At 39.7% G+C, this 22,993-nt stretch overlaps 1 protein-coding gene across 1 annotated transcript in view; it reads right to left on the bottom strand.

Moving 5' to 3' along the window:
• Window positions 1-19,077, bottom strand: part of LOC132816944 (RING finger protein 17-like) — a 41,822-nt gene extending 22,745 nt beyond the window's left edge. Inside the window, exons 1-4 of the mRNA XM_060826967.1 lie at window positions 18,928-19,077; window positions 11,809-11,928; window positions 2,789-2,869; window positions 1,750-1,875 (exon numbers count right to left, since the gene is read on the bottom strand). Of these exons, the coding sequence (XP_060682950.1) occupies window positions 1,750-1,875; window positions 2,789-2,869; window positions 11,809-11,928; window positions 18,928-19,077 (477 nt within the window). The remainder of the gene's footprint in view (window positions 1-1,749; window positions 1,876-2,788; window positions 2,870-11,808; window positions 11,929-18,927) is intronic.
• Between the last annotated feature and the right edge of the window lie 3,916 nt (window positions 19,078-22,993).

The following is a 22,993-nucleotide window of genomic DNA, read 5'->3' as shown; positions in this document are numbered from 1 at the left end:
CTGTGTTGCTAACAACCATGAGTATACATAGTAGCAACAAAATCTTAGAAATACATTGAAAATAAAGTATTAAGAACCTAACAATCCCTTAAATTATAAAATGTAATGAAAAATATTAAAGAGAAAGCAGACTATTGAATAAAGTAGAAATTGTTAAAACGCCTTTCTATTATACATTCCTTTTTAAAAATAGGTGAGCACAATGTCAGAATTTGTAATCTGATGGTAGGTGGCAGCAGACACTTGCTTAATGTCTACAGAAAAGTAGAAAAAGAGGAGGAGGGGTACTTGACCATGGTCAGTCACACTGGATGTGTCACTTGTGACTGATTGGTGTGTAGCCGATGCAGAAACTTGATTCTATTAAGTTCAAAATCAAAGTTATTTTGGAGGCAGATGGAAATTTGGAATGCAACAGCACATTAAGCACTTGAAAGACAGGGAAGTTGAAGATGGATGGTAGTTTAAAATTGCAATGGGGTCAAGGTTTTTTTTTTGCAGAGGAGGGTAACAATAGGTTTGAAAGAGGTTGAGTGAACTGTCAACATCATCGTTTAACATGTCAACCTGGGGGGAAACTTGGGGAGTCAGCTATTTGATGGGAGTAGGCTCAAGAGAGCAAGAAGTAGGATTCTTGACAATATGAACTCAGAGAGGGCATACGGAACACTTCAAGAGAAACTAAATATGCAAATACAAACTTAGGGATTCTAAGGGGAGTCTAGACTTTGCAGTTTAGAGAAAAGGCTGGAAACAGAAAGGATAGCTGTTTGAATGGTCTAACTTTAAATGATAAAAGGAGACAGCAAAGGAAGATCAAATTGTGTGTTGTGGAAAAGAGAAACTAGGAGTACTCTGCATCGCAAAATGATAGCAAGATTTAATAAAGCTTTATGAAGTCCATCCAAATCAGATAACTATGCCTAACAGCAGCTCTCTGCCATTATATGTTCAAGTCTACATTCTTTGGTTTACAGGAAGTAAAATGAGGCCTCTTTTTGGCAGAAATGACCAAGCAAAGAGTGTGACAGAATAATGGAGGCAAAAGGCAATCAACAAACCGAAGGCCATTATCCATATTAGCATTCCTTGAAATGGGCAAGAGTATAAAACTCATCTGTACACTATTTTTGTCCACAAGTATTTTACATTTAATGCATGACTTTTTACATTATGTTGGAAGTTTCTCCCAACCAACTAACAATTCTGCCTATCTCGGAGGGAATCTTGATCATTACGTCAATAGACGGAAGCTGCGACTGGTCCAATTAAAAGCAGTTTGAGGTGATTAGATGGAGGTGTTCAAAATCATGAAGGGCCTGAGCTGAATAGATTGGGATAGACTGTTCTCATTGTTAGAAGACTCAAGGGACAGAGGACATGGATTCAAGATGAATGACATAAGAAAAATGAACTAATATTACGATCTGGAATGGACCTGCCTTTGTGGTCAAGGCCTACATTTTCAAAAGGAAATTAGATAATGAGCAAAAGACAGATACGAAAAATCAAATAAACTCTTGCATTGTAACTATTCTATAATTACCTAAGCTTTTACTGTACAAATATTCCTCCAACTTATATATACAATTTCAATTATTCTACTAGGAGACTACTGGGTCCTATTTATTCTCCTTTAATACAAGCAGGTTACTTACTTCAATAACGCAAAACTGTTCCCGTTCCAAAGTGAACTTCACTGTTTGCGAGTAAAGTGGCAATTAAATCTGGATAAACCTGTATTCTTACCTTGAACGTTACTGAAGCCTTTTCTTTTTTAAGAGCATAGTTGTGAAGTACCATAAAGGAAGAAACTGAAATTCCATCAAAGTGAAGATCAGCTAACAGCGTTTGTATGCCATTTCCCGGCTGGACCTAGAATTAAATTAGTTGTTATAAATATAATTTTAAACATCCCAGATCACCTCTAACCTATTGATTTTAAGAGAATTAAAGCATGTTTATCCAAACTGCCCTTAATTTAACTTAATCAGAGGTAGCAGTCAATGAATCAACTGTGTGCCCTTTCCACTATTAAAAGGAAGATAGACTTAGATTCAAGTAACTAGTCCTAAACAAAATTTCCAGGTTGCTTCCTCCTGAAAGAGATGTTAAACAATGTAGTGTTATTTGAAATCTCATCTTATTCCTAAAAAGCTCACTTTGGAGATTACAATAACACACCTGAAATTTCCTCACCACAGGCATTAGACATTGTTTCCTTGGGAATCCAAATATTTGTAACTATAAATTTCTTTTAATTAAGTTAAACCACTACAACTTAAGGTTCCTTTTATTAGATGATTCTGACAATATTGTGACAATGTTTTCATTTAACAGATATGTCATTTCTTTTTAGTCCATTGTAGACTCACCTGCAATGTCCTTGTTAGACCTCTTATTTCCCTTACCACAGTTTTATAACTTAGATATTTAGAACATTTGTTAGCTTTGATTTTCCTTGCAGGTTTCTAATAAATATCTTAATTGCATTGAAGATTATTTTAAAAATGTCAAATATTTGTGTCCATCTTTGATGAAAGAAAAGTGGCATTGATTAATCACAAATAGATTGTTTTGACATGCAGAGTTATTGCTATCATAATTCTACAAAGTGATAAATTAATTTTAATATCTTTTATTCTGGCATTCATATTAGAACATTTTTAAATTTGACTACGAAAACATTCACAATATTGTGCACACACAAGCAATTACATCATACATAAAATCACTTATTTTGTTCAGGTCACTTGCACAGACCTACAGTACAGTATAAAATAATTACCATAATCTCCACTTCTAAATTTCTTTGGTAAAGTAATTCTCTCAGAGTGTCAATAGCATCTTCTTGCCATTTGTTTCCTACCTGCAAAAGATAGGAATTAAATTTTTTACTACGGACAAGCACAGAGATTTTTAACCTTAAAATGTTAACTTAATATGTGGCAACTTGCATTGTAACGTTTTGAAAATATTCATAGCAACCACTTTAACAGTAGTTTAATTTAGAATTTTGCCATTACAGGCAAATCTTCTTTACAACCTAGTTGATATGAATCAAAAACAGAACATGTAGCACTGTAAAAGTAATACACTAAGGGAACTGGTCAGAATGGGATATTCTGAGGGTCAGTGTGGACTTGATGGGCCAAGTGGCCTGTTTCCACCCTGAATGATTCTAGGATTCTATGAATACAGAATTCTCAAATCAAACTAATAACCTTCACCACTCCAACATACCCCAATCTAGAGGTAAACCACTGAAAATAATATTTTCATATTTCTTATATAAATGTAAACATTTTGCAGACATTTTATTCAAGCATTTTTAAAAATTTGATCAGATTCCAGACAGAATGCTATTTTCATTTTTGTGAAGATCAATCAATTTAACAGACCGTATTTGGTGATAAAAATAACAATGCTACCACTGTTATACCAATATATTGGACAGAAGCTTCTTTGCACAAGCAGTTTAAAGTGCAGATCTGGAAACTGCTGTCAGACATACCTTGCTCCTCCAGAATGTGCATTGTTACAGCCTTTGCTAATAAAATCAGCACTGAAGCAAATACAACATGAACCTGTCCAATACAGAGGAACCTCGATTGTCCGAATACCAATTATCCGAAGGAGATCTTAAGGTCCCAACGGAAACATTACATCAAAGACGTGTTTCCAACAGTGATCATGTCTTTTGTTTACGGTGATTAAACAGGCACTGTCTCCAAATGACTGTCTGCTCGCCCTCTCTCTGTCCCCACACCTTCCCTGGAGTTCTACACAGACGTGTACCCTATCCCTCTCTCTTCACCGCCAACTCCTACCCCCCACCCACTCTCAGCCTAGATAATCTCTCCAACATTGTCCTGTATAGGGCAAAGGTGAAACCTGTCGAAATGTTGCAGTAAAAAGTTGTGTGGGGCGCTGTGGCTGCGTGTGCACTATTTGGAGACTTACCTCACAAAGGCAACTGCAGCACTCTTGTTGGTGAACAGTCCAGCAACCCCGGAGAGGGGGACAGGTATGTACGGGGTTAGGGGGCGGACAGAGGGCAGTGTTGGATGGGATTCAGGGCCAGGGCGTTGTTGGAAGCGGCAGTGAGGTGTTGGGGGTGGTGTTGCAGTGTTGCACAGGGTTGGAGGGGGGGGGGGGGAAGCCCACACACTGTGTGCTTCTGCAGTCTCCGGAACAGGGAGCAGACTTTTAAAAACTTCTACCCCCACAGGAAAGGCATTTAATCAATTAACCGAATAATCGATTATCCGAACGAAATAGTGCCCGCCCATCACATTCGGATAATCAAGGTTCCCCTGTATTTCTGAACTAAAAACAGCTGAAATAAGTCAAGGTTGGTTGATACACGAACAGGGGAGGTGCCCTCCTGTGGCAAAGGGGTAGTGTTCCTCCCCTGAATCAAGACATCTGGGTTCAAATCTCACCCACTCCAGGGATGTGAAGTAACACCTCTGACAGGTTGATTAGAAAAATAAATCAGGAACAGCAGAACTTTTAAATGGTGTGATGTGACAATTACTAATGGACACAATCTCTCTGATCCTGCAAGCATCAATTTACAACATTTGAGTATAGCAGTTGGGATGTCATGTGGCTGTATAAGACATTGGTGAGGTCACTTTTTGTAATACTGCTTAAAATTTTGTTTGCCCTTCTCCAGGAAGGTTGCTTTAAAACTTGACAATGTTCTGAAAAAATTTACAAGGAAGTTGCCAGGACTGGAGGGTTTGACTTTAGGGAGAGGCTCAACAGTCAGAGAGACATACAGCATGAAAACAAACCCTTCAGTCCAACTCAGCCACGGCCACCAGATATCCTAAACTAATCTAGTCCCATTTGGCAGCACTTGGCCCATATCCCTCTGAACACTTCCTATTTGTATACCATTTGAAAAACCTTTTAAATGTTGCAATTGTTCCAGCCTCCACCATTTCCTCTGGTAATTTATTCTATACATGCACCCCTCTCTTCGTGAAAACGTTGCCCTTAGGTCTGTTTTATATCGTTCTTCGCTCATCCTAAACCTATGCCCTTTAGTTCGTGACTCCCCCACCCCAAGGAAAAGATTGTGCCTATTTACCCTATCCATGCTTTTCTCCCCCTACACCTACCCAGAGTGTTGGAGGCTGAAGGGTAACTTTATAGAGGTTTATAAAATCAGGGGGACGATTAGGGGTGAATATCAAGGTCTTTTTCCTTGGGTGGAAGAGTCCAAAATTAGATGACATAGGTTTTAGGAGAAGCCGGCGGGGGGGGGGTTGGAATGATGCAAAACCAAGGATCTGATGGGTAACTTTTTCGTACAGTTGGTGCATGTAAAAAGCATCTGGATGGATATATGAATAGGAAAGGTTTAAGAGGGATATGGGCCAAATGCTGGCATATGGTACTAGGTCAGATTGGGATGTCTGGTTGGTACGATAAAGTTGGACTGAAGAGTCATACAGCATCGAAACAGATCCTCAGTGTATAGTCTCATTTCAGAAGAGCAGTGCATTAAAAATGTTTTGGGAAATTAATTTTTCCTTTTAAAACTTTAAGTCCTGTCTCTTAGCTATCATTATTCTCATCTGTATTTCCCAACCATTATTTTGTGTTCTACACAAATAAAGTGAAATATAATTTATATTGCTGGACTTCCACTCTGCTTACTCCAGTGAAGATTCTTCAATCTGATTAGTAAAAGAATGTCAATAAATACCCTTAGAAACACTCTCTTGAAGTTATCATGCTGAAACAGATGTCAGATAAAAGCAAATTACCACTACGAAGCCCAATAAAATTCTGTAGCAGCTGTCACTGAGAACAATAGCAAGTGATACTCTGGGTTGCAAAATCTGGTACAATATATCGGAGAACATATTTGGTAATGATCTTTGATTATCTAATTCTATATTTCTTTATTATCTGCACATAACATTTGTTGGAGCGTTTATATATACACAAGAAATAATCTTAATCATAACTGTCTTTTGGATCAACAATACTTTGTTATGTTGGAGAGAAAACCTCTTGAGGGATGGTTAGGTAGAAATAGTATGTTGATAGTTCCTATCGTTTTATACATGGCTTTGAGTTGCATCTCAGTCTTGGCTTTCTCTTAGTCACTTAGCATGGAGTTGTCACCAATGGCTCAAGCATTCTTATATTGTGGTCTAAATATTATTCAAGACATACTGGCACTAGCAATTAGTGAAAGTGAGGACCAGGGAATTTAAAGATGTGCACTTTACACTTTTTATGTTTATAGTTAATGAATACTGAGCTGAGCTTTTGTAAAATTTAATGTCACACAGGTGTCACTGGCAAGGTCAGCATTTGTGGCACATCACTAATTGCCCTTGAAATGAGTTGTTTGCTTGGCCATTTCAGAGTCAACCATTGCGGTGGGTCTGGAATTGCACGGAGGTTAGGTCAGATCAGATAAAGACGGCACCTTTCCTTCCCTAAAAAGGGCATTGTGAACTGGATTATTTCTATGGCAATTGGTAGTAGTTTCCTGGTGCCATTGCTGCAACTAGCTTTATATTCCAGATTTTTGAATTGAATTTAGATTCCATCTGCTATAGCCAGATATGGACCGAAGTCACCACCACCTGCTATTCACCCCTGCCCACTGAAGTAGCCTCCGAAATGAATTAGCACATGCAACAGGTACAGAGAATGTTTGTGTTTTCCCATCTGTCAAATGACACCAAACTCCAGGAATTTCAAGATCAGAGATACAGGAACAAATGGTCAACCCATCAAGCAAAATTGACGATCCCAACTGGTAATTAAACTGGACAACTCAGATTCCAGAATGAAACTTTGTTTGATAAATACCATAAGTTTTATTTTGAATTTGGTTACTGTGATGACCAGTCAGTGAACATATTCACAAAAGGTCACAAATGTATTTTTAACGAAAGAACAGTTTATTATACAGAAAAAGGAAAAAAGAATTAACACCATGTTGCCTGACCTGCTGTGCTTTTCCAGTGCTCTGATCTCCAGCATTTGTAGTCCTCACTTTCTCCCACCATGTAACAACCTGTTAGCCTTATTATAGATATTACAGTTCAACCCTTTTACCCAAGATAACAATCTTATAGATATTCAGAATTCATTATAATATAGAAATCTGGGGCCTTCAAAAAGGTCCTTCTTCAAAATCAGCAAACTTTCTTTCCAGCAAACATCTGCATTCACTCGATGCTAGTTACTTTAGTTAGTCTCTTCATGAATCCTTTAAAGAAACTACAAAAACTAGACGAAAGGGAGGATTGCAGATGCTGGAAAAACACGTAGCCAGGCAGTGTCCAAGGAGCATGAAAATCAACATTTCAGGCAAAAGCCCTTCATCAGGAATGAGGACCTGATGAAAGGCTTTTGCTTGAAATGTTGATTTTCCTGCTCCTGGGATGCTACCTGACCTGCTGTGTTTTTCCAGCACCACACTCTTGAAACTACAAAAAAAACTGTTCCCTTATGTCGAAACATTGAATTCTTCAACTTCTCTTCCCCAGCCTCCTCCTTTTGGAGCTCTCTTATTGACATTAAGCCACTCAGGTCTTCACTTCTCCTGTCCTAGCCGTTCTGGAGTCTATGGACCTGCAATACTGCTCCTACAGGCTTTCGCCTCTTGAATGACCTACTCCTACCCAAATGAAACCTGTCATTTCACTGCCTTTCAGGCTTGTGCTTTTTAAAAAAAAGTTGTTTCCATCTCTCTCCATCCCCTCGGATATCTCACTGCAAGGCAACAACCTATTTTTCCCCTCTTTTCTAAAGCACTGTACAATTCATCAAGAGTGTGTAAAAGCCTCATTTAAAATGCATGCAAACAAAGTGTCCAGGTTCCCTGTCACCAATTAAAAATGAAACCAAGCCCCACCTTTCTTAACCTAAACAATTTAGAAGTCCAAATCAAACTTAAAAGTTATACAACAGTTCTCCCTAGAGCACAAATTTCCAAATAAGTAATTTAGCATGAATCTTCATCACAATGCCGAAGCTGATGGGCGATCATTTAAATCTATCACAACTCAAACAAACAAATCCACAGACAACACAAAGACACACAGCTCTGGTTTCGAGTAGTCTGCAAACTCATTGATTATAAATTCTCCACCACTGAGGCTGGCAGATCCATCATCCCTTTTCCTTCTCCTCGCAACAGTAATTGGGTCCCCCAGTCCTCACTTACCACCCAAAAGCATTCATATCCAAAATGATCATTAGCCACCATTTCCACCACCTCCAGACCGATACTAGCACATCACACATGATCTCTTGCCAGTCAGCCTTCCACATAGGTTTCTCCGAGTAAAAAATGAGGTCTGCAGATGCTGGAGATCACAGCTGCAAATGTGTTGCTGGTCAAAGCACAGCAGGTTAGGCAGCATCTCAGGAATAGAGAATTCGACGTTTCGGGCATTCCTGATGAAGGGCTCATGCTCGAAACGTCGAATTCTCTATTCCTGAGATGCTGCCTAACCTGCTGTGCTTTGACCAGCAACACATTTGCAACATAGGTTTCTCCCTCCAGTACGCCTTGGTCCACACGTCCATGGCACTTTCCCTTGCAATCACAGAAGGTGCAACACTCTCCACTCCTTACTATCCAAAGCTACAGACACAGCTTCCAGGTGAAGCAGTCATATACCTGCACGCCATTCAATTTATTCCACTGTATTTGCTGCTCACAATGTGATTTTCTCTACACTGGGGAGATGAAACACAGACTGGGTGACTGCTTTGTAGAAATGTCGGCAAAAAAAATGACATTTTCCTGTTGCTTGCTACTTCAACACAGTTGCATTCCCTGCCGAAAATCTCAGTCTCAGACCTTGCTGTAATGCTCCAGCTCAGTGCAAGTGGAAGAACAGGATCGCTTTTCCGCTTGGGGGCTCTGTGGCCTTCAGGATTCAATTACATAAGAATGAAAACTGCAGATACTTGAAATCTAAAACAAAGCAGAAGTTGCTGGAGAAATTCAACAGGCCTGGCAGCATTTATGGACAGAAAACAGAGTCAATGTCTCAGATTCAAAATGTTAACTTAGCTTTCTCTCCTCTGATGCTGCCACTTCTGAGTTTCGCCAGTAATTTCTGTTCTTGATGAGAAAGTCAATGTGTCTGTTTGAATTCAGCAACAAAACTGGCAACCATTCAATGGTTCATTTCTCAGAGCAATTCCCTGACCAGAGCCAACATGCCTGATTTAAACATTAATCAAAACCTGGTTGTGGATTGTTAAATCAATATTAAAAGGTATATTCTCCATGTAAATGCCTGCTCCAGGGTTCATATGGCAAACACTCGCCCTCTCATGTAGTAGGCATGCAAGCATTTGTTTTCCCCTTGAATTTGTCATCTTGTGAATTGTCCTAAGGAGTACAAGTCCAGAAGGTTCAAGAGTTTATCAGCAATACCCTAGTTCTATACTACGAAGCGATCATCTATAATTAACAGTTCTACGCAATGGCTCCAGTTATTACTTCCAGTAGGAGCTGGTGTTAAATAAAGTGGGTCGCTTAACCAATACCATTTCTTGCAGCAATGCTACAATTTACTACTAACAGGCCAACCACCTGCCTCTCTCCCCAAAACATATGGGGTAATAGCAAGTAATGGTAAACTTCTCAATCTCAAGCAGCTGGGACAAAATAACCATTTCTGTTCTAGAATTACATTACGCCAATTATACAGTACTTAATGGTTGAAAATGTGTTGCTGGTTAAAGCACAGCAGGTCAGGCAGCATCCAAGGAATAGAAAATTCGATGTTTCGGGCATAAGCCCTTCATCAGGAATGAGGAGAGGGTGCCAGGCAGGCTAAGATAAAAGGTAGGGAGGAGGGGCGATGGAGATGTGATAGGTGGAAGGAGGTCAAGGTGAGGGTGATAGGCCGGAGTGGGGTGGGGGCGGAGAGGTTAGGAAGAAGATTGCAGGTTAGGAGGGCGGTGCTGAGTTGAGGGAACCGACTGAGACAAGGTGGGGGGAGGGGAAATGAGGAAACTGGAGAAATCTGAGTTCATCCCTTGTGGTTGGAGGGTTCCCAGGCGGAAGATGAGGCGCTCTTCCTCCAACCGTCGTGTTGTTATGTTTTGCCGGTGGAGGAGTCCAAGGACCTGCATGTCCTCGGTGGAGTGCGAGGGAGAGTTAAAGTGTTGAGCCACGGGGTGGTTGGGTTGGTTGGTCCGGGCGTCCCTGAGGTGTTCTCTGAAGCGTTCCGCAAGTAAGCGGCCCGTCTCCCCAATATAGAGGAGGCCACATCGGGTGCAGCGGATGCAATAGATGATGTGTGTGGAGGTACAGGTGAACTTGTGGCGGATATGGAAGGATCCCTTGGGGATACAGTACTTAATACTTATTCTGAAGAATTACAAACTGTTGGCATATTCACCAAAGCCTTCAAAAGCACAGTACTTGCCCTGAATCCATAAAGATTAAAAAGTACTCTCTAATCCACAACATCTGAAATCAAACGTCCTCAACTAAGATGAATGGAGCGAAACATTGAAAACGTCCCTGGCTTTTCATTTTGTAGAAGCTCCAGTGAACCAATGTGTTAGTTTGGACCATGATAAATCTCATACGAGTTTTCTGGCATCACAGTACTCAGATCCATTACTAAACTCAATTGGGTTTGGTTCTCCTCATGCTTCCCTACAAACATGAAGCTCAAATAACTTATAGACACAGGATCAATGAACTAAAACAATACCATTAACAATTTAAAGAATCTTGCAAATCAAGAACAAAACAACTTGTGTCATCCAAGACACAGGTATACCAAGTATAAACATTATAAAGGCACCAGGAACCCAGATTTGATTCCACCCTTGGACAACTGTAGAAACTACACTGACAGGGTGTCCATGTCTTTATGGCTTTCCTCAGGATACTCTGTTTCCTCCCACCGTCCAAGGATGTGCAGGTTAGGTGGATTGGACATGGGGAGTGCAGAATTACAGGGAGAGGGTAGGGGGTAGGCTTGGATGGGATGCTCTGTCGAGAGTTGATGAGGACTTATTGGACCAAGTGGCCTGCTTCTACAGTGTAGAGAAACTCAGCAGGTCTAGCACATCTGTGGAGAGCCCAGTGATCCTTCCTCAAAACCAAAAGCAGCTAGGAATAAAAGTGGTACACATAGACCAGGGTGGAGAAGGCGGCCAAAAAAGGGAAAAGCAATTTGGCAGATAAAAAAGGAATAGAAAACAGTAACCAAAAAAAAAAGAGCAACTGATATTGGGGACTATAATTAGATGAAAGTGGGTTGATTTCAGGACTCAATATCAAGTTCAGCAGTTTGAGAACTTGAATACCCCAAGTACTTCATGATATGGCTGCTTTCTCATTATGATGCCCATTACCAGCTTTTTCCCCTTTCTCCTAGCATACCATTATCCATCCCTCTTCAGCCTGCTTTTTCTCTCTGGGCTCTATCCCCCTCTATTCTCTCACTCCTTTCTATCCCCACCCCAATATGTCTTCAGCGTATATACAATCTCTTCCCATCTAATCAGCTCTGAAAGGTCAGTGGACTCAAAATATTAACTCTTTTCTCTCCAAAGATGCTACCAGACCTCAGTTTCTCCCACAATTTCTATTTTTGTTTCTGTCCAAACAGTGCTCAATGCAGAGCTATGTCAGTCTGTCTTTTGATCACTAGAACAGGATCATTCTTCAAGTTAGAAGATTTCTCTGTTGAAACAAAAACGAGGTTTACAAAACATACAACTTTTATACTCAATTCCATTTTGTCCAAACAGAGTATGTCTATTGCAACATTATACACTTACAGGTTCTACTCCAAAAAGCTGAAATGGAAGGCAAAGCTCTGGAATGTCAGGATACATTAGCACTGGATAAACATGGCATTGAGGAATTGTTTCAGTATATCCACGGTCAACATATTGTACCTAGCATCAACAAAATGAATAAATTAATAAAATCAATAAAATGCTAAAATCAGAATACTGTACATTCAAGCATTCCTAGTTATCCCAAGTTATTCATATATTCTACAAAATGTTATCTTAGAACTAAGTGCGCACACAATAATATGGGAGTAGATACATTTGTTCAACTGCAAACTGAAATGGTAAATCAGTCAATATTTTGTGTGTCAACTGTTTGAAAATTGGGCAATATTGTATGAAGAATCAGATATCTATGAGTTCATAGAAAGTCAATAGATGTAAAATATGATGAAATGTTGAAGGGCAAAAAATATGGCATACCATCTTTATAGTACAAAGTTTATGTATTGCTATTGCAAAATGATAAAATGATTTTGAGTTATAATACACTAAAAGGCATAATTAACTGAAAAGCAAGCAGAGAACAGCATATTGGGGTTAAATGGTTACATCAAAAGAGACCAATGAAGTTTAAAAGTGTAGAAATAAAAATTGCAGGAAACGCAAGCAGGAAGGGCTGTCAAAGGATATTGTAACTATCTAATAACAAGAAAACTGTCTATATACATCCAATCCCAATAGAAACAGGATAAATTTAATCTGATTAATATCAGATCAAGAAATTCCCAATCACTAAAGTCATCTTCAATAGCACCATGAAGCAACATACACCAATACTCTTCAGTTTCTGCCAGAACTGCTGGGGATAGGTATGAGTAACATCTGCTGACAGCAAGGCAGTACTTGACCAGAGTACCACCTAGCAGACATACCAAAATCAAAATCAATGAGGGTCAAAGTAAAATCACCCAAAGGTTGCAGGAAACTGCCCTAAGCTAGCCATTTATAGTTGCTTCAACTATACCATCTCTCCTCTTGCAAGGTTAGGAATGGAATTATTTGGCAATAATTTCAATCGTCAACTCAATTCATAGTTCTAACTATTAAGCAGCCTATTCCATATTAAATAAAAGAACTAAATGATAGCGAAGCTTGAGTCAACATGGAATATTACACCCACTAATGCAAACAAGAGAAAGCCTCATTAGACTCTGAGTCCCCCACCATTAATGTCTTCAGGACTCTCACTACCCACGTCAAAAAAGTGGAGGGAAGAGACTGAACTAGCTTAAAATGAGCCCATCCACACAACTGAAGGTGTGTTACGGAATACTGCGCATTCCCCAAACTATTGCAGCTGCAAGGAATTCAGTACAATTCATGACACTTCTCTTGTCATGAGGGTTCAGTTCCCATACATAACCAGCACATTACATACAATTTACAGTATGCACCATACAGTAAATTGTTACTTTAATAGAATACCCCACTGTTTCTTTATTTTTTCATGGGATGTGGGCATCACTGGCAAGGGCAGTAGTGCTCCCATCCTGAAATGCCCTTGAACAGAGTTGTTTCCCACATCATTTTAGAGGGCCGTAAGGAGTCAAGCATTATGTTGAAAGTCTGGAGTCACTTGCAGACCAGACCAATAAGAATGGCAGATTTTTTTTCTCAAAAATGGACACAAATGAAGCAGGATGGGGATTTTCATCAATCAATGATAGGTTTCACGGTTGGAATTACGGAGACCAGTTTTTAATTCCAGATTTATGGATTGAATTTAAAGTCTGACAAGTATCATGGTGAGATTTGAATTGGTGTCTATGGAAAATATAGAGCATGAAAGCATGGGAAGGGTTAAAGCATGAAGACCACTGGCAATCTGTTGCAAAGGGTCTGTTGAATGCAGGATGGGATAGGAATAGTGGAATGCTCTTACACCAATTAGCAGAGTAAGGTTGAGGCTGAAAGGTCACTTGTGAGATGAGATAACACAATTAGTAAAGTTAGCCTTCCTGTTAAATATCATTATGACAAGACTGGGACCATAAATATTTGGGACATGACACTAAATATCTAATTATTAGTTAGTAGAGTTAGCCTGCTTGAAACTACTGACAATAAATATCTAATTATGACATTGGGAAAATATTAAGTAGGGTCTGGAATGAAAGACCAAAAGCAGACACTAAACATCTAATTGTGATATTAGAATAACATTAAGTAGAATGTACAAGTAAAGAGATAATGGAAAATAACATCACTGGTTTATTCTGTAACTAAAGTAAGATACTTTGATTAAATAGTTGGACATGCTGATAAGCTAACAGAAACAGGATTAAAAAATAATGTAGAAAACCATGGACCCGGAGGTTCGTGGGCATTTGAGAATCTACTCTCTTAGTGGCACTGTTTTTTTCTTTGCAAATAAAAGACCTACTTCTTGAAGAACTCTGACTCATGGGGACTCTCTACATTTTCTCTACAACATGTCCCCTTGGCATTAGCTCAGGTCATTGCATTACTAATCCAGCAGCATTATCACTATGCCACTGTCACTCCAAGTCACTTAAATGATGTAAAAGAATGAGAGCAACAATTTCATGGGATCATCACCTCTAAGTCATGCTCCACCTTGACTTGGACAAACTAAAGTTTCTGAAATGTTAATGCCTGGTCAAATCTGTTAAAGGTTTGTTATGGTTAAGAGAATATAGTGAATCTGAATGGTCTTGGAGTGCATAAAAAGGGAGCATCTTATATTAGGTATTGTGAAGAGGACTAGGAGTGAGCAATTTACTCTCTCCACAAAGGAGAGCTCTCTCTCTCGGTTTCTAAGTCATCAACCAGTCTGAAATCAATTAACTTGGAATTCCCACCTATCATTAATGAAACTTTATTGCCACAAGAACAGAAGCTGTACATCTTAGAGCTAATGTACAGCAGGCATTAAAATCACATTAAAAAAAGTGGTGTGCACAAGAGAACATAGACTGGTATATTAAAAATGGTAAGAAAAGGGAGGGCAGTAACAAATTAAAAATACTATTCACGAATGCACGAAGCATTAGAAATAAGATGGATGAGCTTGAGGGTCATTTGGAAATTGGCAGATATGATATTGTGGGGATAACTGAGACGTGGCTTCAAGTGGACAGGGCCTGGGAAATGAAATATTCAAGGCTACACGTGCTATCGTAAGGACAGACTGACGGGCAGAGGGGGTGGGGTGGCCACGTTGGTAAGGGATGATATTCAGTCCCTTGCGTGGGGGGACCTAGAATCAGGAGATGTAGAGTCAGTGTGGATAGAGCTGAGAAATACTAAAGGGTAAAAAGACCCTCTTGGGAGTTATCTACAGGCCCCCAAACAGTAGTCTGGATGTCGGATGCAAGTTAAATCAGGAGCTGAAATTGGCCTGTCGCAAAGATGTTACTACAGTTGTTATGGGGGATTTCAACATGCAGGTAGACTGGGAGAATCAGGATGGAATTGGACCTCAAAAAAGGAGGCTTTGTGGAGTGCCTCAGAGATGGATTCTTAGAACAGCTGGTGCTGGAGCCGACCATGGAGAAGGCAATTCTGGATCTGGTATTGTGCAACAAACCAGAATTGGTCAGGGACCTCGAAGTGAAGGAGCCATTGGGAAGTAGTGACCATAATACAATAAGCTTCAATCTGCAATTTGAGAGGGAGGGGGCACAATCAGAAGTGGCAATTTTTCCAGTTGAATAAAGGGAACTATGGAGCTATGGGGGAGGAACTAGCCAAAGTTCAATGGCGCAATACCTTAGCAGGGATGACAGTGGAGGAACAATGGCAGATATTTCTGTGCACAATGCAGAAATTGCAGGATCAATTCATTCCAAAAAGTAAAAAAAGTCCTATGAGGAGGCAGGGGTGGCTGGGTCTGACGAGGGAAGTTAAGAAACATATAAAGTTAAAAGAGAAAAAGTATAACATAGCAAAGATAAGTGGGAAAACGGAGGACTGGGAAGCTTTTAAAGAACAGAGGATTACTAAGAAGGAAATACGCAGAGAAAAAAATGAGGTACGAAGGTAAACTGGCCAATAATATAAAGGAGGATGGTACAAGTTTTTTTAGGTATGTGAAAGGCAAAAAAATAGTTAAGACTAAAATTGGGCCCTTGAAGACAGAAACAGGGTACAAAGAAATGGCAGAAGAATTGAATTGGTACTTCAGATCTGTGTTTACTGGGGAAGACACAAGCAATCTCCCTGAGGTAACAGTGGCCTGAAGGACCTGAACTGAAGGGAATTTATATTTGCCAGGAATTGATGTTGGAGAGACTGTTAGGTCTGAAGATTGATAAGTCCCCGGGGCCTGATGGTCTACATCCCAGGGTACTGAAGGAGGTGGCTCGAGAAATCGTTGATGCGTTGGTGATTATTTTCCAGAGTTCGATAGATTTGGGATCAGTTCCTGCGGATTGGAGGGTGGCTAATGTTTTTAAGAAAGGTGGGAGAGAGAAAGCAGGGAATTATAAGCCAGTTAGTCTGACCTCAGTGGTGGGAAAGATGTTGGAGTCTATTATAAAAGGATGAAATTACGACACATCTGGATAGTAGTAACAGGATAGGTCAGAGTCAGCATGGATTTCTGAAGGGAAAATCATGCTTGACTAATCTTCTGGAATTTATTGAGGATGTAACTCTGAAGATGGACGAGGGAGATCAAATGGATGTAGTGTACCTGGACTTTGAGAAAGCCTTTGATAAAGTCCCACATAGGAGGTTAGTGAGCAAAATTAGGGTGCATGGTATTGGGGGCAAAGTACTAACTTGGATTGAAAGTTGGTTGGCTGATAGGAAACAAAGAGTAGTGATAAACGGTTCCATTTCGGAATGGCAGGCAGTGACCAGTGGGGTACCGCAGGGATCAGTGCTGGGACCGCAGCTTTTTACAATATATGTTACTGATATAAAATATGGTATTAGTAATAACATTAGCAAATTTGCTGATGATACAAAGCTGGGTGGCAGGGTGAAATGTGATGAGGATGTTAGGAGATTACAGGGTGACCTGGACAAGTTAGGTGAGTGGGCAGATGCAGTTTAATGTGGATAAATGTATGGTTATCCACTTTGGTGGCAAGAACAGGAATGCAGATTACTACCTAAATGGAATCAATTTAGGTAAAGGGGCAGTACAAAGAGATCTGGGTGTTCTTCTATACCAGTCAATGAAGGTAAGCATGCAGGTACAGCAGGTAGTGAAGAAAGCTAATAGCATGCTGGCCTTCATAACAAGAGAGATTGAGTATAGAAGCAAAGAGGTTCTTCTGCAGCTGTACAGGGCCCTGGTGAGACCACACCTGGAGTACTGTGTGCAGATCTGGTCTCCAAATTTGAGGAAAGACATTCTGGCTATTGAGGGAGTGCAGCGGAAGTTCATGAGGTCAATTCCTGTAATGGCAGGATTACCTTACACTGAAAGACTGGAGCGACTGGGCTTGTATACTCTTGGAGTTTAGAAGACTGAGAGGGGATATGATTGAGACATATAAAGATTATTAAAGGATTGGACACTCTGGAGGCAGGAAACATGCTTCCACTGATGGGTGAGTGCCGAACCACAGGACGCAGCTTAAAAATACGGGGTAGACCATTTAGGACAGAGATGAGGAGAAACTTCTTCACCCAGAGAGTGGTGGCCATGTGGAATGCTCTGCCCCAAAGGGCAGTGGAAGTCCAGTCTCTGGATTCATTTAAGAAAGAGTTGGATAGAGCTCTCAAGGATAGTGGAATCAAGGATTATGGAGATAAGGCAGGAACAGGATACTGATTAAGAATGATCAGCCATGGTCATATTGAATGGTGGTGCAGGCTCAAAGGGCAGAATGGCTTACTCCTGCACCTACTGTCTATTGTCTAAAAGAATACCCTGGGTTTGGGATCATGTTTAAGAGTCCAAAAGTATTAGTAAGGGTGCCCAATGGTCTGTATTTTAATATTTGCAGTACGTTTTAGTGGAAAGCCAAAGGTTTGAAGTCATTTTCAAAACCTGTTCCTTGGACTGAAGTGGGAACTGTCTTTTAGTTGCTTAAAACAGTGGCTTTCTACGTAACTTCTGTGCATTGGTAGCAGTTAACAAAATTATCACATAAAATCTCACAAACATGAAGACCAAAGAGGTGCCATGTTGGCTCAGAGAGAAATGAAACAGAGATTCAGCATTGAACACCATCATCCATGTAGCTGGTTGTTTGACCAGCAGCCTTAAAAAACTGACTGCTTGCTCTGAACACCAGACTGCTAAAACCAAAGCAAAGAGAAAAGCTGAACTGGGAGAACTTTTGTTGAAAAGCGTTTTCTTTAAACTTAAGTTTCAAGTAGATAAACACAGACAAAACGGAGCCTGTCTTTACGACCCCTTTGAAAAAAAACCCAAGGACAACCTAAAAAAGGAGCAACATTGTCACACCCAAAGTATGATCATTTTTAAGCTGCTACCAGCGCAATCTTTGATTACATAGCATGAAATTGAAAGCTAACTCTCCCAAAGTGAACAAAATTTTCAGTCTTTTGTGTAAACATTGAACTTCATTGTTGATGTTGGACACAGCATACCTTATTTGCATAGTTTAAGTAAACAAATTGTATTCAAACGTGTACAGAGATGACAGGATTGGAAAAATTCCTCAAATCTTGTATAACTTCAATGCCTACTAAACCCTTGCAGCACTTGTTTAGTAACATATCATATGGCAACTGTCTGTGTGGAGTTTGCATATTCTCACTGTGTCTGCGTGGGTTTCCTCCGTGTGCTCCGGTTTCCTCCCACAGCCCAAAAATGTACAAGTCAGGTGAATTGGCCATGCTAAATTGCCCATAGTGTTAGGTGAAGGGGTAAATTTAGGGGAATGGGTCTGGGTGGGTTGCTCTTCGGGGGATCGGTTTGGACTTGTTGGGCCGAAGGGCCTGTTTCCACGCTGTAAGTAATCTAATCTAAAAAAAATCTGGAAAGCTTTGACACTTTGCTAAAGTATAAGCCAAGGTGGCACAGAAAAAAAAAGGAGGCAGTATTACAAACTAGAAGATGAAAACTCCAAACACCAAAAGGTGAACTTCGTAGATCACTTCCAGTTTCCAGAATTCTAGATAAGTTATATACTTATGCCAAAAGTATCTTACCTTAACAGATCCCCCAATCACTTCCAAAATCTTTGCTCTGTACCAGAGTGTATCAGAGCCTTTAACAATGCAGCCTTCCCTCTTGCTATAGCAGTACGGTTTCAGTAACGGTAGAACTTTAAAACTGGTCTGGATAGCACTTGTCAACATGGTAAATTGCTCTTCTGTACTCAAAACATTAAAATGGAAGTTAGGAGCAGTTATTGACTTACAAGATTTTAAAATGGTAGACATTTCAGGAGTTGTGACAAAAACATTGTAAATATTGCTGACATGTACCAAAAATTGCAGCATACTGTCAAGATAGCAACTAATTCTGAACCTCTGATATTTAAGAATGCATAAAAAAGGTTCTTAATTTAATTCTTTATTTTTAAAATAAAGTGCTTTTTTCTATGCATTACATACTTGTAGCAATTCAATGTGTGCACAACTACTCACACTCCTTCTTTTTGGTCAATGATCCCCTGTATCTTGACAGTTAACCAAACTTAACATTTTCATATTGGGTACCTCTATGAGCACTGGTCTTCAGCGAGTATATGTAAACCTACTTTAACGCTTCAATTCTGCACTCTTTGAGACTAACAACCCAACATACAGCAATTTCTAAAAAAAAGTCACTCATGGCTTTGTGGAAGTCTAGCAAAGACCTACATGTTCCTACAGTCGGCTCCTTTAACTTGACCCTTGGATTGCATGTGTTTTGGCCTAGGAACCACTGAAGGCACAGAGGAAGCCTTCAATCAAATAAAAAAAATGAAGGTTTTTTTTAAAAAAAAGTGAACAGATACAGGTCAATCTGACCAACAAGGACTCAAATCTGTGACATTTTGGACCCCAGTATCTCAATGTCAACTACCTACAAGCAACTGATTTGGAGTGAGGAACATGAACATTGAACCTTTGGACTGGTATTGTAGAGTAGATTAAGAATGCAGACTTCATACTTACAAATTCCCTTGTTAAGCAAATATAATCTGAGGGATTTTATATAGACACACTTTTGTCCCTATCCCAGGAATAAAAACCTAAAAGGAACAGTGTAGCAGAAAACCCCCAAATAGAATGAGGCAGAAGTAAATATTTAGGCAAATTAATAAATGCAGATACAATAGGTAATAACTGTGGGAAATTTCAATACCCTTCATATTAACTCGTATTAAATCAGTGCAAAGGGGATACAAAATTCTTAAAATGCGTTCAAGAGAAAACTTAGCTAAGAGCAGCAAGACCAGTAAAAAGAGGGATCGTGCTACATTTGGTTTAGGTAATGAAGTCAAGCAAACAGAAAGGATAGAGTGAGAATTTTGCTGGTAGGGATCATTATTTTTGGACACAAAGCACAGAAGGAAGCCATTTAGTCGGTCATTATTGAATCTTGGAGTGTACTTAGCTCGTCCAGCCCCCTACCTCTGCCAAGGAGTTTTGTAAACTTTCTTCAGGTATTTGCCCACTTCCTGTTTGTTACCATCTCCACAGAGACCAGTAAAGTTGAGAGAAATTTGACCATCCAGTTACTAATTAAAAGAATGATATGACAAGATTTCACATTTAAATGTTTTATTGTAACAAATGTCTAAACTTGCCTCTGAAGTATGTTTCCCTTTCATACTCATCAGAAGACATTACTTCTGTGGAAAGTGTGCAGTCCCACTGCAAGAGGTCTACACTTATTCAGTTTTTAATCGGCTCCTACATCTCCACTTTTGTTGACTAGTAATCAGCTTGAGATGGGTTCCTCAGTTTTCAGACAGATTCTAAATTCATCAACAAGCAGTAATGATGAATCCTCATTCACAACTGTGATAAACATTCAGAACCCTTAGGTATATGTAGGAAAGGTCTTGTGATGCAGATGCAGTGTCTGTACCTCAGAGCCAGAAGGCCTGAGTTTAATTCCTACCTGCTTCAGGTGTGTAAATAAGATGCACAAACGGGCTGATTCAAAAAAAAATCTAGATAGCTGCAGGATACAGCTCTGACTAGAGGTAGCTATTATATTTGGATAGGAAAGGGAGACTAACAAAGCCAAGAGTAGCCTCTTCTCTCAGCTAATCACACCCAAAACGTTGGTTCTCCTGTTTCTCGGAGGCTGCCTGACCTGCTGTGCTTTTCCAGCACCACACTCTCGACTGATCTCCAGCTTTTGCAGTCCTCACTTTATCCACAAACTATTACTGTCCAACAGTGTTATTCATCACATTTGTGGGGAATCCATAACCTGATCTCAAAAATGGCTTGTCTGTACTCTTCCCAATGGCAACACAAAACACTTTAAAACCTTGCTCCCCATAAAAATGCTGATTTAACATCCTTGATTTCAACTCATTTCACCTTATATGTAAAATGGACAATTTTCTACACAACTGTTTACATATGACATCTTCCTGGGACTTTAGAAGACTTGGAGTCAACTCATCATGAACACAAAGACTACTGCCATTTTTCTCCAAGCATAAATACTTTGCACTTTTTTCCCCCGAATAAAAGAATTCAAGACTTCCCTTGATCTCCAGCAATCAAACCACAGACTTACTGTCACAAGGCATACTTCAGAAGAGGTCACAATACCTTTTCTTTGACAAATTTCATGACATAATCCAAAACAAACTTGTTATAAACATAATTGTAATACTATCAAAAATGCCAAATAAATTAGCCATCACTTCAAACTCAGGAAATTAATGTTAGATCTTAACCACTTGGTTAACAGAAAGCTTTCGTCTTGCAACTATCAGATCTTTTGGTCATCACTCCGAGTCATAGAGATGTACAGCATGGAAACAGATCCTTCAGTCCACTTTTACATGCCGACCAAATATCCTAACCTAAACTAGTCCCATCTGCCAGTACTTGCCCCATCTCTCTCTAAACCCTTCCTATTCATATACCCATCCAAGTGCTTTTTAAATGCTGTAACTGTACCAGCCTCCACCACTTTCTCTGACAGCTCATTCCATACATGCACCACCCTCTGCATGAAAAAGTTGCCCCCTTAACTCCCTCTTAAATCGTACCCCTCTCATCCTAAAACCGATGCCCTCTAGCTCTGGAATTCCCCCCAACCCAGAGAAAAGACTTGTCTATTTATCCTATCCATGCCCCTCAATGTCATAATCTATATAAAGTCACCCCTCAACCTCTGACACTCCAGGGAAAAGTAGGCTCAGCCTATGCAGCCTCTCCCTATACCTCAAAAACTCCAACCCTGGCAACATCCTTATACGTCTTTTCTGAATCCTTTCAAGTTTCACAACATCCTTCCAATAGGAGGAGACCAGAATTTTACACAATATTCCAAACGTGGTCTAACCAATGTCCTGCACAGCCACAATATGACCTCCCAACTCCTATACTCAATGCTCTGACCAGTTAAGTAAACCAAATGCCTTATTCACTATCATATCTACCTGCGACTCCACTTAGGAAAGAACAGATTGTTCCCAACGATTGCTTAGACCCAGGGAGTTTGAATACCTCTATCCAACCTTTCTCAAAGAGAACAAACCCAACTTCATCAGTCTATTCACATAACTGAAGTTTCTTATGACAGAACAATTTTGATAAATCTGTTCTGCAACATTTCTAATGTCCTCACAATCCTCAAGTCTGGTGCCTGGAATTGGACAATACTTCATTTGATGCCAGAGTTTTGTTGATATTCACTATAACATCATTACTTTTGCATTCTAAGCCTTCATTTATACAACCCAGGATCCAGTTTGCCTTTTTAATTACTTTCTCTACCTGCCCTACCACCTTCAACAATTTGTGTACGTTTATCCCAAGGTCTTTACTCTCCTACACAAAATACAGTATTTTATGATTTAGTATTGAATCTTGCTCTATGCCCACTTACTCTACCAGAATAATCCTTTTAGATCTGATTTTTTTGAAAGTTCTTAATGCTTCTAAATTGTCTTCCTCAAATCTTAACCCCGTTCAATTAGCTATTTTAATTCCAGATTGCTCCTGGACCTTTTCCATGCTGACCTAAATTTTATGGTGCTAAAAAGCACTATCCAACAAACTTTTCCTTATTGACACTTAATTCACTTGTCCC

The sequence above is a fragment of the Hemiscyllium ocellatum genome, chromosome 6 (genome assembly GCF_020745735.1).
Source record: "Hemiscyllium ocellatum isolate sHemOce1 chromosome 6, sHemOce1.pat.X.cur, whole genome shotgun sequence".
Lineage (NCBI taxonomy): Eukaryota > Metazoa > Chordata > Chondrichthyes > Orectolobiformes > Hemiscylliidae > Hemiscyllium > Hemiscyllium ocellatum.
Note: the sequence above shows the minus strand (reverse complement) of the source record. Positions and strands in the feature narration are given on the sequence as shown.